General features: G+C 55.6%; 1 protein-coding gene across 5 annotated transcripts in view; it reads left to right on the top strand.

The window, feature by feature from the left end:
• TOX2 (TOX high mobility group box family member 2) overlaps positions 1–7,630 on the top strand; it is a 136,444-nt gene extending 128,814 nt beyond the window's left edge. For 4 of the 5 annotated variants that reach the window (XM_043602328.1, XM_043602327.1, XM_043602329.1 and 1 more), the window contains 5 exons: positions 1,386–1,613; positions 2,059–2,139; positions 3,063–3,458; positions 4,153–4,283; positions 6,667–7,630. In XM_043602328.1, the coding sequence (XP_043458263.1) occupies positions 1,386–1,613; positions 2,059–2,139; positions 3,063–3,458; positions 4,153–4,283; positions 6,667–6,703 (873 nt within the window). In that variant the 3' untranslated portion in view covers positions 6,704–7,630. The remainder of the gene's footprint in view (positions 1–1,385; positions 1,614–2,058; positions 2,140–3,062; positions 3,459–4,152; positions 4,284–6,666) is intronic. The other variant, XM_043602326.1, reaches the window with a different exon arrangement.
• The last annotated feature ends 6,752 nt before the right edge of the window (positions 7,631–14,382 follow it).

Below are 14,382 nucleotides of genomic sequence, written 5' to 3'. Positions count from 1 at the left end.
GGGAAAACTGAGGCCCAGAGAGATTGTGTAACTTCTCCAGCATCACCAAAACAGGATTCAGACTGAGGTGGTCACAGTCTGGCTCCAGCTGATGTGCTCTTGGCCACCTGTAGTGCCCTGTCATCTCTTCCTCATCCAGCGGTGTATCCGCATCCCTCCTCCTGCTAGAGCCTCTCCTGGGGTGGACACGACCGGGCCCGGAGGGTGGCCAGCTGCACATAGAGGCAGGAACAGAACGGGCTCTGCTGCAGACTGCCCCTCACTGTCCCGCAGACTCGGAGGCCTGAATCTTGTCTAGTGGCCCACGGTTTCCCTATCAGTTCCCGGCGTCACTTTCATCTGCTTGGTGCAGGCTGACAGTCCTCATTGCAGGATCCAGGGCCTTTGACCAAAGTTCCTGGTCCCTCCTGTGTGGCCTGAAGGGTCCTTTTGGGGGCCTGCTGAGGTCTGTGGTGAGCATCCCTATACTGTACCCATCCTGCAAGCCCTGAGTCCGACACTCACGGGATTGCAGTCCTGGAGTCTGATTGCTCCTGAAGGCCAGGTGTCCAGAGTGAGGCCACACCCAGCGAGTCACATAACCCCTTTCCCATCCAGCCATGTCACAGGGCCCCCGGGGACTATGCCCCCTGCCCCAAGTTGCACACCTGAAAATTGGCAGGAGACACTGATCTTCTGTGGTTAAGGATCACCTTTGGGGATGATTTGTGATCACAAGAAAGGAGAGATGTTAAGAAAAATATATATAAAACTTGGAAATCGGGCCCTGAACAACAGCTGCACGCTCTTTCAGTGGCGTACCACAGCACTGTCCAGCAGGCTTGCTCCAGAATTACCGGTCCTCTGGGAGAATGTGCCGCTGTTGTGATTCATTACTCATGATCCATTAGGGGACTTTACACCCTGTAAAGTCAGATGTTAACTTGGGAAAGAAGTGGTAGAGATGTAAACTGTTTTCCTCTGATTACAAGGCAAATTAATTTTTCCCTGTAGAGATGCAAATGACTTCTGCCCCATAGAAAAGATTAAAAGCCCCCAAAGCGATAGTTTCATTACTCTGTAGGGCAGTTTTGCTTGTATTTCTTTGAATCAACTTTGCTGCCTTGCTGATTTTCATTAATGAGTTAAGCACAAACCCCGGAGTTCCTGGCTCCTACCCAGCCTGTGCGTATGTCTGTTGCCTCCCTCACCTAGAGAGTGAGGAGCATGACCATGTGTTCAAGCCCAGGGTGGTGGCCAGCCCACCACTGCCCATGCATGCGTGGAGTCAGACAGGGAGGTGGTGGGGTGCTGAGGAAGGTCCCCTCTGCCTCAGGCTGGGGTGGGTAACCTTTGACAGGAGGCCCCCAGCTTCTCTGTTTTTCTGACTCCTCTCACCTGTGCAGATGTCCGGAGAGAAGAGACCCTCGGCTGACCCAGGAAAAAAGACCAAGAACCCAAAGAAGAAGAAGAAGAAGGACCCCAACGAGCCTCAGAAGCCTGTGTCGGCCTATGCGCTCTTCTTCAGAGACACTCAGGCCGCCATCAAGGGACAGAACCCCAGTGCCACCTTTGGAGATGTGTCCAAAATCGTGGCCTCTATGTGGGACAGCTTGGGAGAGGAGCAGAAGCAGGTGAGTCTCTGTCCCTTTTGGGACCGTCCCTCGAGGCTTTGAGGCCCTGGAGCCAGTGACAGACTTGGAATGTCTGAAACCAGGAAGACGCTCTTACGGAGGTCTTTTCCTGGACTCAGTTTGCCCATCTGTAAGCTGGGAAGCTATTCCAGTTCTGCTGTTTGCCAGCTGCGTTCTCTAGTGACTTAACCGTCTGGATTTCGGCTTCCTCATCTGTAAAACATGAATAAGCATTTCCATCCGTCTTGTCACTCCAACTCTGTGAGTCTGGAGTCCAGACCAGAGCTTCCTCTCCTACCTACCATGTGCCCATGGCTCCTCTCGTGGGCGTCCAGGGAGGATAGGGAGCAGAACCAGCCCTAGGCAGATTCCAGTTACCAGCTTCGGGACCTCGGGCTGATCGCCGGAGCCCTCCCCAGTGTTGCCCATGTCTTGAATCTTTCAGGCCTACAAGAGGAAGACCGAGGCAGCAAAAAAGGAGTATCTGAAGGCTCTGGCAGCCTACAGGGCCAGCCTCGTATCCAAGGTAACACCCTGGACCGTGGGCCCGGCCGTGATGAGGGTGGCACCCCCCAAGGGATAGAGCAAGAACTGAGGCCCATGGGAACGGTCAGAGCTATAGTTTGTGGAGAGAGTGGATAAGACCAATGTGGTCACTTCTCCGGTGTGCCTACTATGTGCTGCGCTCATGCTGAGCACTTTACATGTATCTTGTTTCATTTAATTCTTCCAAGAACCCAGCGTTCAGTGAGGTTAAGCAACTTGCCTGACATGATGAGCATAGGGGCGTTGTCTGAAAGCTATCCTAGAGGACATGGCAGGTGGGTTAGGCCCTAAAGCGTCAAGTGGAGGGAGGGGGGTGTTCCAAGTTGAGGGAACAGCACATGCAAAGGCATAGAGGCTGTAGAGGAGCATAAATAGAGGATGTCCCAGCTGGATGGTGCTGGCCTCACGGGCCAGGCTGAGGAGTATGGGCCTCATGGGCAGGGAAACCCCAGGGATTAGTGCAGGAGGTGGTTGGATGGTCAGAGCCAAGTGCACTGAGGACCCAGAATTACCTCCGGTTAGCCCATAGCTCCCTGCCAAGGGTTCAGAGAGCCAGCCAGGGGCCATGGCAGTGGTTTGCAGACCCCGCTGGTCTCATGGCCCCAAGTTCTGGCTTATCCATCTTCCCCAGAATAATTGGTGTCTGTCTTCTTTTTTTTTTTTTTTTTTTTTTTTTTTTCAACATTTATTTATTTTGGGGACAGAGAGACAGAGCATGAACGGGGGAGGGGCAGAGAGAGAGGGAGACACAGAATCGGAAACAGGCTCCAGGCTCTGAGCCATCAGCCCAGAGCCTGACGCGGGGCTCGAACTCACAGACCGCGAGATCGTGACCTGGCTGAAGTCGGACGCTTAACCGACTGCGCCACCCAGGCGCCCCAATTGGTGTCTGTCTTCTTGCAGAGCTCCCCAGACCAGAACGAGACCAAGGGCACTCAGGCAAACCCGCCGGCCAAAATGCTGCCACCCAAGCAGCCCCTTTATGCCATGCCGGGCCTGGCCTCCTTCCTGACGCCATCGGACCTGCAGGCCTTCCGCAGTGGGGCCTCTCCCGCCAGCCTTGCCCGGACGCTGAGCTCCAAGTCACTGCTGCCTGGCCTCAGCGCGTCCCCGCCACCGCCCCCCTCCTTCCCTCTCAGCCCTCCACTGCACCAGCAGCTGCCGCTGCCGCCCCATGCCCAGGGTGCCCTCCTCAGTCCGCCTGTTAGCATGTCTCCAGCCCCCCAGGCTCCTGTCCTGCCCACCCCCATGGCACTGCAGGTGCAGCTGGCTATGAGCCCCTCACCTCCAGGACCACAGGTAAGGACGGCCCAGTAGGAACATACCCTTCAGGACCCCTCGTGGGGAAGGGAGGTGGCTTGGGATTTCAGATACTGGCCCTGCCCCTCACCAACCTAGGCTCCTTACCTCTCTCTGAGCCTCAGTCACATGTATGAACTGGCTCTAGCATACCTTCCCCGAGATATACCGGCTACAGTGAACAGTTGACAAGTTCCCAGACAGATGCTTTGGATCCTTAGGATGTCCCAGGCCCTCCTCTTCTCCTCTGTCCATTTCTGCTCTCTGGCCCGAGGGGCTGAAAGCCATGCAGCTTCTGCCAGACCAGCCCCAGCCCCTGACTCTCCCCAGCGCCTTCAAAGTCTGACCCCACTGATTGTTCCACAGATACTCTTACGAGACTTGTGTGGCTCAGCACGATAACTCCATTTTATAGACTGGGAAACCAAGGCCAGAAAAAGAAAGGCCCCGAAAGCAAGAGTCCTTCACCCCGCTGATGCAGCTAGGAGAAGGGTTGAATTTTCCAGAAGGTGCTCCACTAGGGAAAAGGAAGAAGCATTCCGGGCAGAGAGGCAGAGTGGAGGTTTTGTAGAGGCCAGAGGAAGTGTCTCCGTGAACACCCTCAGGCACATAGAGTTCCCATCCCCCACTCGCTGCTGGAGATGTGCACCCCATTTTCTCCCCTTTGCTCACCTGCCTCCTTTCCCCTGGGCAGGACTTCCCTCACATCTCCGAGTTCCCCAGTGGGTCCGGATCCCGCTCACCCGGCCCGTCCAATCCCCCAAGCAGCAGCGGAGACTGGGACAGCAGTTACCCCAGCGCGGAGTGTGGCGTCAGCACGTGCAGGTGGGTCCTCGCCCTGGCCTCCGCCGCAGCCCCGGGGCTGCCAGGGGACGGGAGGGGCAAGGCTCTGCGGGTCACTGTCAGCCCTGCGGGAGTGCCCCGGGGGTGCCCGCAGTCTTGCGAGAAGACACAGGACGAAGCAAGACCCCAGAAGGACTCCGCTGGTCTGACGCCAGGGCCTGGGAGACGGGGCCAGCTTCAGTCTTCCTTTTCCTCCTTCCGTCCTGGTTGTCTCACCGGTGCCACCATGTGACACTCACCGATGGCTCCTCTGTCCTCAGTCAGGTTCCCTGCAAGCAGAGCTGATGCGGGTGCCTTCGATGGTGCCGAGGGAGAGCTTGTGGGAGAAGGGAAGGGAGAGGGGCAGGACAGGGCCCCGGAGGGAGCTGAGAGAGCTCAGCCACAGACTCACTTCAGCCTGATCCACCTTGAGCTCGGAGCTCGGCCACAGATGGCCCAGCAAACTTGGTCCCGCTCTGAGGTTAGGGCTTTTTGTACCCATGTCTGTCAGCCATTGGCTCTGGGCTGCCCCAGGGGGTGTGGCCCCCAGGCAAGACAGGTCTCGTCCACCCCCCGGGCAGCTCTCTGGGGAGGGCAGGAGAGGGGGTCTGGGGGAGGCACGAGCAAGAAGGGCCAAGGGGCCAACACGGGGAGCCACAGACCTTACTGGTACCCCTACCGCCCGCTGCAGCCCAACACCCCCTCTGACACCCACCCCCCCGACTTGGCTGGTCCCTGGTCCTCATGTGAACCTCGTCCTCCGACCTCCTCTCCCATCCTTCATTCTCAGCCTCTTAGCCTGTCAATGCCACGCTAACTTTCCTTCCTCTAGAAGGTCTTCCTGACCCAAGAGACAATGACCCCTCATTTCAGAAAGGGAAATGGGGTACGGATGGCACCTTATTCCTCTACCCACCAGCCCTGACTGCCATCCCCTGGCAAGAACTAACCCTGTGGCCACACCCTGGGTATGTGGTCCCAGCAGCAGCCCCACACCCTGGAAAGTCTGGATGGTCATGTTTGGTGGACAGGAGGTGCTCTCTGTTGCCAGGCTCCAGCTGCGCCTAAGCCTGGCCGTCGGCCTCTCTGTTCCTCACCGGGCCAAGCCCGCCAGGGAGCGAGCAGACAGGGCTCGTGCCCCGCTGCTGAGGGCCAGTGCCCGGCCACAGACTCTGCCTGGGTGGGCAGACTGCGCTCAGTGGGAATTCCTGTCCCCCTACCTGGGCAGGTGCAGACCCTCCCTCCACGGGCTCCCTTCCCAAGAGTCAGAGTGTGGGGCTGGGGGCTCTACGATGGACATTAGGGAACGCGTCCGAGCTTCCCCCCAACACGGAGGGCAGCCCACAGCCGTGCCCTATTTTACTTACGTTTTAAGTGGAGGTAGAGCTGGCGTATTAGTTTCAGGTGTACCACAGAGTGACTGAATCAGACTTGGGCTTCCTGGGAGATGATCACCACAGAGAGTCTAGGTAACATCTGTTGCCACTCAGAGTTACAGACTCTTTTCTTGTCCGGAGAACCTTTCAGATCTACTCTCTTAACTTCGAACTGGAAGTTTATTTATACCTTTGGAGCCTTCACCCATTTTACCCATCCCCCCCCGTCTCTGGCACCCAGCAGTCTGTTCTCTGTGTCTGTCAGCTTGGTTTGGGGTTTGTTTAGACTCGACATGTAAGTGAGATCATCTGATACTGGTCTTTCTCATCTTTCTCGGACTTATGTCACTTGGCACAAGGCCCTCAAGGTCTCCCGCTCTCACAGATGGGCATCCTATGTGTAAAAAAAATTTTTAATGTTTATTGATTTTTAAGAGACAGAGTGTGAGCAGGGGAGGGGCAGAGAGGGAGGGAGAGATAGAACCCGAAGCAGGCTCCAGGCTCCGAGCTGTCAGCATGGAGCCCGATGCGGGGCTTGAACCCATGAACCGTGAGATCATGACCTGAGCCGAAGTCGGATGCCTGACTGACTGAGACACCCACGCGCCCTGAGCGTCCTATTTTAAAAACACAGAAGGCACCTTCCTGCCCTCCTCGGATTCCATGTGGAGTTTACAAATGGAAACCGACTCCACACGGACCTGAGAGCTGGGGTGTGGTCGGAACACCTTCTCTGAAGGACAGGCGCTCGCAGCCACCTTCCCCCAGCGCTGAGGACCTCGTGGTCCCCAGCCGGGGTTCCAGGAGGGGAGTTTGGTTCTGCCTGGTGGCCCATCAGGGAGGGACCAGTGGTCTCCAGAGGGGCAGCGCATCCAGGGTGAGGGTGAAGGCTAGCAAACAGGTGGCCTGGCACCCTCCGCTCCAGGCCGTGCGTGCGTTCAGGTCCCTGGGAGCCGGAGGGCGCCTGGCTGGGCTCCCCCCCGCTCTGACAGCCCCTCCTCTCTCCCCAGCCTGCTCCCCAGGGATAAATCGCTCTACCTCACCTAATCCCGCCTCCCCTCTCCTCCCTGAGGCTTGCTGGAGGGGCACTGCTCCGAGCCTGAAGGGCCCACAGCAGAAGGGGAGCCTTGGCAGGAAGCGGGGTGACCGGAAAGAGACGGCAGTGACACACGGACGCCCCGGGGCCTCGTCTCTTCCTCCACCTCACACCAGACTCTGCAGAGGCAGCCCGCCGCCCCGCCGCCAGCCCAAAGAACCTGCAGGAACCTTCTGCCCCTGACCTGCTTGCTCCAGGGTTACCGTGGACCCCGCTCCTCGCCCTGCACGCCGTACTCTGCATCTGGACGTCTGGCTCCAGCCCAGGCTCGCGTGGGCTGCCCCCGGAGGGGTCGCCTTCTGACAGAAACCCACCCCCAGATGCACGGGCCCGGGGCCGCCCGGCCACAGACGTGCACATGCGGTTTTACAGTGTGAACAAAGATTATGAAACGTCTAGACTATTGGCTCCACGTAAGTAGTTGACTAAGTGTTTTAGAACCGTGAAGACAGCTGTGAGATTATTTTGTGGGGGAGGGGAGTAGTTTCCTTTTAAGGTGACAACCATTTTCTATGACCCTTAGCACATTTTTGTTTAAGTCTTCTCTTATGGGAGAGGTGCACCAAGCAGCGGCCAAACCGGCTCCCCGCCTGTACAGCACGTGCCGGACGACTTGTAGCCACACTGGGAGACGTTGCGCTTTTTTTCTTAACCCTACGTCCGTCTATTTAAAATTGCCAACACCGACCTTTGTCTATTTATGGAGAAAAGTTGAGAACAGAAATGCAGTCTATCATCAAGTGTGTGTGGTTTTCGGGTTCGGTTTGGGTTTTGGTTCTTAGTGTTGTTTGCAGCTGTTCCCTGGCCCTGGCGGGTGTCCGTCCCGGCGCCCAGTGCTTCTCTCCGTTCCTTTCTAATAAAACTTCCGAAAAGTTGAACCTCGGTCTGTTCCTTCATGTGCTTGGCAAGCCAGACCCAGGCCTTCCCAGGTGCCTTGTGGCAGCAGCTCTGCCCTCGACGTCAGCGGGATCTGGGCCCAGCGTCACCTGCCGTTTACTCGCCCGGAGGGGAGGGTCTGTGTGGACGACTGCGCCTCCGTGTCGCGTCTGCAGAAGTAGGACAGCAGTGGCGCCCACACACGCCTGCTGGTGACGATGGCGGTCAACGGGGGCGGGGGGCTGGCCGCACAGGGCGCGTCTGCCTGGGGGAGCGAGAGCTGGGTTCGGGGAGCCCTGAGGATGCTCCCAACCTGAATGTAAGGGGCAGCCCAGACAAGGGCGTCTAACCCAGATTTCCCAACAGATGTTCAGTGGTGATACCAAAAAAAAAAAAAAAGTAACAATTATGTGACTATTTTAACTGTATCTGGAAAAATCACGGTTTCTTGGTATGGAGGAGCCCTCCCATCCCCACCCCCACCCCGTAGGCTCTCAGGGCCTCTCCCTCTGCCACCACCCATCACCGTCACCTCCCTTCTCCCAGATAACAGCCCCGGGGCTGGGGCGCAATCTCTCTGTGAGCAGTTTCCTCGCTGGAGGGCATTTTGTAATCCACTTTGGAAAAAGAAAAAAGAGAACCAAACCACCAACAAAAACAACATGCTGTCATGTCAGTAGCATCATTGCGATGCGAAGCATAAATATTTCATGTGGTTACAATTTCCTTTCCTGTGTGGAGCTTGTCAGTAACACGGTGATGACTTAGTTTAATATTCGACTCTTGCTTCTACATTTGAGAAAACAGTGTCATTGGGATCCACACAGACAACCCAAAATAATGAGTGTAAAGCTCTCAGGTTCTTGCCGGCCCCCCATTGCTGCCCTGGCCTTTGGAGGTGTCCACGTGCCAAGGCTGACCTCTCCATTGCAACGGGCGCTCCGAGATGCCCAAGCGGAGTCTAAATACCCTGCCTGCAGATGTCAGGGGTTGTCCGGTGGCACCCCCAATCTGCCAACGCCAGTCTGCATCTGGACCTTAGAGCGGTGCCCCTGACATTGTAAGGACCTTCAGCCCCTGCAGCCCATCCGCCCTGTCCATGGAGCCGACCCTTCCAGGTGTCGTGCACCTGCTTCAGATTTTTCCACCTCCTCCCGCAGACAGACTGGAATCCCAGCAGAGGCACAGCTTGGGCAAAGGCCAAGCCTCCAGACCCCAGAGGAAGGGGTGGCTGGTCCCAAGAGTGTCCAGCACTAATCCCTCCCTGGGATTCCACATTAGATTGGAAGATGGACAACACGGCATGGAGGGGCCTTCCAATTACTCTTTAATTAAAGAGTCCACAATGTGGGCACCTGGGTGGCTCAATCGGCTAAGCGACTGACTGTTGATTTCAACTCAGGTCATGATCTTGCAGTTTATGAGTTCGAGCCCCCCGTGACAGGCTCTGTGCCGACAGTGTGGAGCTTTGCTTGGGATTCTCTCTCTCTCCCTCTCTCTCGGCCCCTCCCATGTGCTCTTACGCTCTCTCTCTCTCTCTCAAATAAATGAACTTTGATAAAAAAAAAAAAAAAAGAACTAATCGTGGTCAACAGTCCAGTTATATCTTAAAAAAAAAAAAAAAAAAAAGACAAGTCGCCTGGATGGCTCAGTTGGTTAAGCATCCAACTTCAGCTCAGGTCAAGATCTCACGGTTCGTGGGTTCAAGCCCCGCGTCAGGCTCGGTGCCGACAGGTCAGAGCCTGGAGCCTGCTTCAGATTCTGTGTGTGTCTCCCTCTCTCTCTCTCTCTGCCCCTCCCCTGCCGGCACTCTGTCTTTCTCTCAAAAATAAACAGTTAAAAAAAAAAAAAAAGAGTCCACTGTGCTGAAATTCAATGTGTTCATTCAGCAAGACTAAAAACAGGTGAGCGGTTACTTTCTGCCCCAGCTGAGCACCGGGGATGCCTGGGGAATCACACACAGATTCCACCCCTAGGAGCTCCCTAGCTGTGGTAGCAGAGAAGGAAAATGGTAATAGCTATAAAAGTATAAGTGTATATTATAAACCATAAAAATATAAAATTCACAATACTATGTGACGAGTACGAAAAGGGGCCGGGAGAAGGCAGAAGAGGGGCCCCCAGGCTAGCCAGGGTCCGCAGCGTCTTCCTGGGGGAGGCGGTATCTGGGCTGCGCCCCATCCAGTGACCGGGACTGAGCCAGAGCACTGACATGTGGTTCTAGAGTGCTGTGCTTTCCTGATTCACGACCCCCAGAGGCCGTGGCTCTGTGATTGTGATTCTCCGTGATTGTGAATCCCAAAGAATTCTCTCTGGAAGAAGCTGAGGCTGAGTCCACAGAGCTGCGTGGGGATCTCAGAGGCAGGAACAGGGGCGGCTGTCCTCAGGTTGAAGGTGAACCTCAGGCGCAGTGCATGTTCTCACCTGCCGGGGTCTGGGCCAACCGGGCTCCCTGTACGGTGGGGGTGGCTGAGGGTGTCGTGCATGCGGAGGTGGTGTGAGCGTGGGTAACGTGCCCCTGTGTGTGGGTTGTGTGTAGGGTGGCGAGGTGTGCACGTGTGGTGTGTCTGTATCTGCAGGCTTGTGCTGTGCACCTGTAGGTCTGCGGGGTGCACGTCTGTGCAGTGTGCTTGTGAGTACAAGATGCGACGTGCATGCGGTGTGTGTATGTGTAGTTGGTGTGCATGTAGGAGAGGACACACGTGTGCACTGTGCCCAAAACACAAATGCATGCACACACATCAAACTCACACGGGGGCACATTACACACGCCTGCACCCTATGAGCACGCATGTGCACGTGCACACACATCACACGCATTCACGGTACATAATGCATAGCACGTGGACGTGCACACCAGACACATCACATACCACATGCACACGATGCCCATGCACACATGTATGCTACGTGTGCATGCATATCATGCAACGACACCACACACATGAGCATGTGCACGCGTACATCACACATATGCACACTACGTTCAAACACACAAACCCACCGTGCACATGCATACAAATATCTTCCTTTCACCCACCCGGTGGACACACAAGTGCATATATATATATATATTTTTTTTAAAGGGGGCAGAGAGCCTGAGGGGGTGAAGAGCAGAGGGGGAGAGAGAGAGAGAATCCCAAGCAGCCTCCATGCTTAGCATGGAGCTCGTCATGGGGCTCTATCCCACAACACTGGGATCACGACCTGAGCCAAAATCACACGCACAAACCACACAACTGCACATCCTCACACACGGCACATACATATCCATGCATAAGTTAATGTGGGAATGAAATGTCCTTGAAAATTTGGAAGAGTTCACATGCAACGAATCTGGCACACAGTTATAGGTTCGGGGGCTTTAAAAAACCTGCCCAGCACCTCCGTTATTACACAGCTCTGCTCCCTAAACCTCCCCAAATGAATAACCCCAAAGCCACCAGAGGCAGAAGGGCAGTCACTCAGAAGTGGCGCGCGGTGGTGAGGAGGGAGGCGGGGCGGAGGGCACCCCTGCAGACTGCGGCTCGGCTGCCCGCTGTCTGTGTGCCACGTCCCCCTTCCCGCGTCCTGCAGTATTAACTGTGGGTCAGCGTCCCCTGCTTCTGAGGTGCCATCACGTAAGCTAACGCTCACTGCTGGACCAAGCCGTGTACCTGAATCTTATTTTTTCCTTGAATAATTTTCTGCTTTTGCTTCTCATTTCTCGAGTGGTCACTTTCCCAGTCTCTGCCACACAAGCCTCTGGGACCTCACGGCCCTGTGACTCACTCTGCCCGTGCTCGGATGCTGGTGCCAGTCTGTCCTCTTTCTGGAGGTGGCCTCGCCCTGAAGCTTCCTTTCTGTGCTTGTGATGCACAAACCCCTCTGCTCTCGCCCACCAGAGGGTCCTCTCCTTTCTGGGTTCCATCGAGCCCTCTCTCTGGCATCGCTTCTCCGTGGTGGCAGGGCGTATCTGCCCCTGGCTTTCTCAGAAAGGGCAGATGGAGAATAAAGGTGCAGTTCCGCCATCATTTTCATTCGCCCTGCGCCCCCGGCCCCTGGTTTGCCTGGGTGAAAGTGTCTAACTTTCTCTGCGACCCAAGGCACTGCTTCATGGCCTCCTGGTCTCCAGCTTTGCTGCTGGGGAGACTGCTGTCATCCGCTTCTCTGCTCTTTGTCACTTCATGTTCCCCCTTCCCTGGTAGCTTTCAGATTTTCTGTCTCTACATCTCGAGACGGCACAATGGTGCACATTTTGAGGGTCTTTGCTGTGCCGGCCCCGAGTGGGCCCTTCCAACCTGCAGCGAGCTAGATACGGCATCTCTCCTCCAACTTCGGTCTTACAGACCATATTTTTTGTAATCAGAAGGCAGGAACTCGGCTTCCTGGCGCTCTTGTCCATGAAGAAATGGTAGCGCCCATCACTAATGGGAGGAGGACGTGGGGGACAAAGCACTTCAAGTAATTGTGCCCTGGAAGTGTCTCGTGGGGGTGGGGGCTGGGAGGACGGGGTCATGCTCCCTCATCTTCCTCTCTCAGGCTGGCCCTTGGCCAGACTCACATCCTCAGCTCAGCCAGCCCTTGTCTAAGCCCCCGGCTGGCCCACCTTCCATGAAGACAGAGGACCAGTTTGCTAGGGGCGCCAAAATGAAACACCACAGACTGGGTGGCTTACACAACAGACATTTATTTTCTCACAGTGGAGCCTGGAAGTCCAAGATCAAAGTGTCGGCAGGCTTGGTTTCTTCCGAGGCTCCTCTCTTTGGCTCGCAGATGGCTGCCTTATCTCGTGTCCTCACCTGGTTTTTCCTCTGCGCACAAGAGCCCTTAGCATCCCCCCCATGTGACCAGATTTCCTCTTCTTATAGGGACACCAGTCCAATTGGATGAGGGCCCACCCTAATGGCCTCATTTTGCCTTAATCACCTCTTTAAAGGCCTCCTCTCTAAAGATGGTGACCTTGTTAGGTACTGGGGCTGAGGGCCTCGACATAGGAGTTACAGGGGAGACACAGGTCAGCCAGAACAGACAGAGTGGTTGGTACTGATTAGAAATCCCACAGTGAGGGTTAAGTCCACTCATCGGTTCAAGGGCCAGGCCAAAGGGAACTGTAAGGACACAAACTGGGAAGGATTCCGTCCGGGCGCATAAAACAGCCAGATCACTCCACTGGGAGAAGGCTGCGAAGTCCAAATGTGCCTCGTCTGCCTCCAGCTCACCATCGCCCGTCCCAGGAGACCCACGCATCTGATGGTGCCTCGCGTGCTGGAATGACTCAGAGAACGTTTCCTCGCCTGTCAGGGGAGAGCGCTGAAGGACAGGACTGCCTCCCACATCCCTGGCATGACACTGGGCCACAACCTCTTGTCATCTCCCCCAGGTGCCTCCCCAAACCAGATCTGATTCCAGTCCATGAAATGTTATGAGTGCAAATGCAAATGACCTCAGAGTCGGGCAGGTAACATAAACAAAGGACTGAGACAGGATAACAGGCCAGGGCGCGGCCGAATGGAAGGTGCCCTGCCAAAAAGCATTCAAACTCAGGGTGTCTGAGGACACCGCGCTGACCAAAGCACGAGCTTGCCAGCCCAGTGCAGCCTCCAGGCAGTTCGCGCCTCCTACGAGGAGACGGTGAAGAGATGGGCCTTGAAGACAGACCTGGTTTTGAACCTTAGCCTTGTAGTTGCAAAGCACAGTGGTGTTTCAAATCACAGAGCTGGTGTGAGGAAAATATGAATTAATGTATGTAAAGTGCTTAGTGCAGGGCCTGGCACATAGTAAGTGCTTAATTTATAGTAGCTGTTATTACTGTGGTTAAGTCGGAGGATAGCAACGGTGATGAATTTTGTGTAAAAGCATCCTGCCTTCTCAAGAGCGCATCTGTGAGACCACGCATGTGTGAGGCCGTGGCGCCCCCAGGTGGTCAACATTGATAACTGCAGTGCAGTGGAACAGGCCGAAGAAAATGGTTAGGGGCTAAGTTAAGCTTTAGGGTGAGACAACGGGTTTGCGTCCAGTTCTGCTGTGTGCAAGTAGGTGACGGGCATTCACCTGCACTCTCACCCTCTGTGTCTCTACCTCCAGCAACTAGAATCCCGTGGAGCGGCCCTAACAACTTAATAATACCGTCCGCCATGCAAGGGATATGACTATCCCCTAGTAAGTGCTGGCCATGAACCTAGCATGATCCTGCCGCGATGCCAGCACGACGGCAGCGTGAGCCTAGTGCTCAGAACACCACCGGCCCCACACTGCCAACATCCTTCCATCTTGTGGGAAGGAGAAGGTGGATGCCCCTTTGTTATTTACTTTTCTTATTGGGTCGAGCTGACGGGTGACTCTGAGTCCCTGACCAAAAAGAGACGCCCCCTGTGGATACCTGAAATCTCACTGGAGCCAAGTATTCTTTTGATAACTTTTGATAACGCATTGCTCCGTCCAGACTTTTTTACAGTGACAATTCCCCTGTAACTTGCAAATGCCCGGATGAGGATGACGGTGCACCAGCCGCTTTCCTCCCAGACAAGAGGGGCCCGGGGGAGACTGGGGGTGAGGGACGTGTTGTGTTGTCATGATCTCTAGAAAGACCCCCACTCCACACACACACCTTTCACCCCACTTGCTTTTCTGTCCCCACAGGCGACTTCCTTCCTTCCTAGAGACCAGAAGGGGATGAGGGGACCGCTAAGGGAGGCCTTCCTAGAGCGGGAGGCCTGCCCTCCAGCTGTCGAGCCATCCCCAGGAGGTGGAGGACCGGAGGCCAGGCCTGGGC

This window comes from Prionailurus bengalensis, chromosome A3 (assembly GCF_016509475.1).
Source record: "Prionailurus bengalensis isolate Pbe53 chromosome A3, Fcat_Pben_1.1_paternal_pri, whole genome shotgun sequence".
NCBI lineage: Eukaryota > Metazoa > Chordata > Mammalia > Carnivora > Felidae > Prionailurus > Prionailurus bengalensis.
This window is presented reverse-complemented; position numbering and strand designations above follow the sequence as displayed.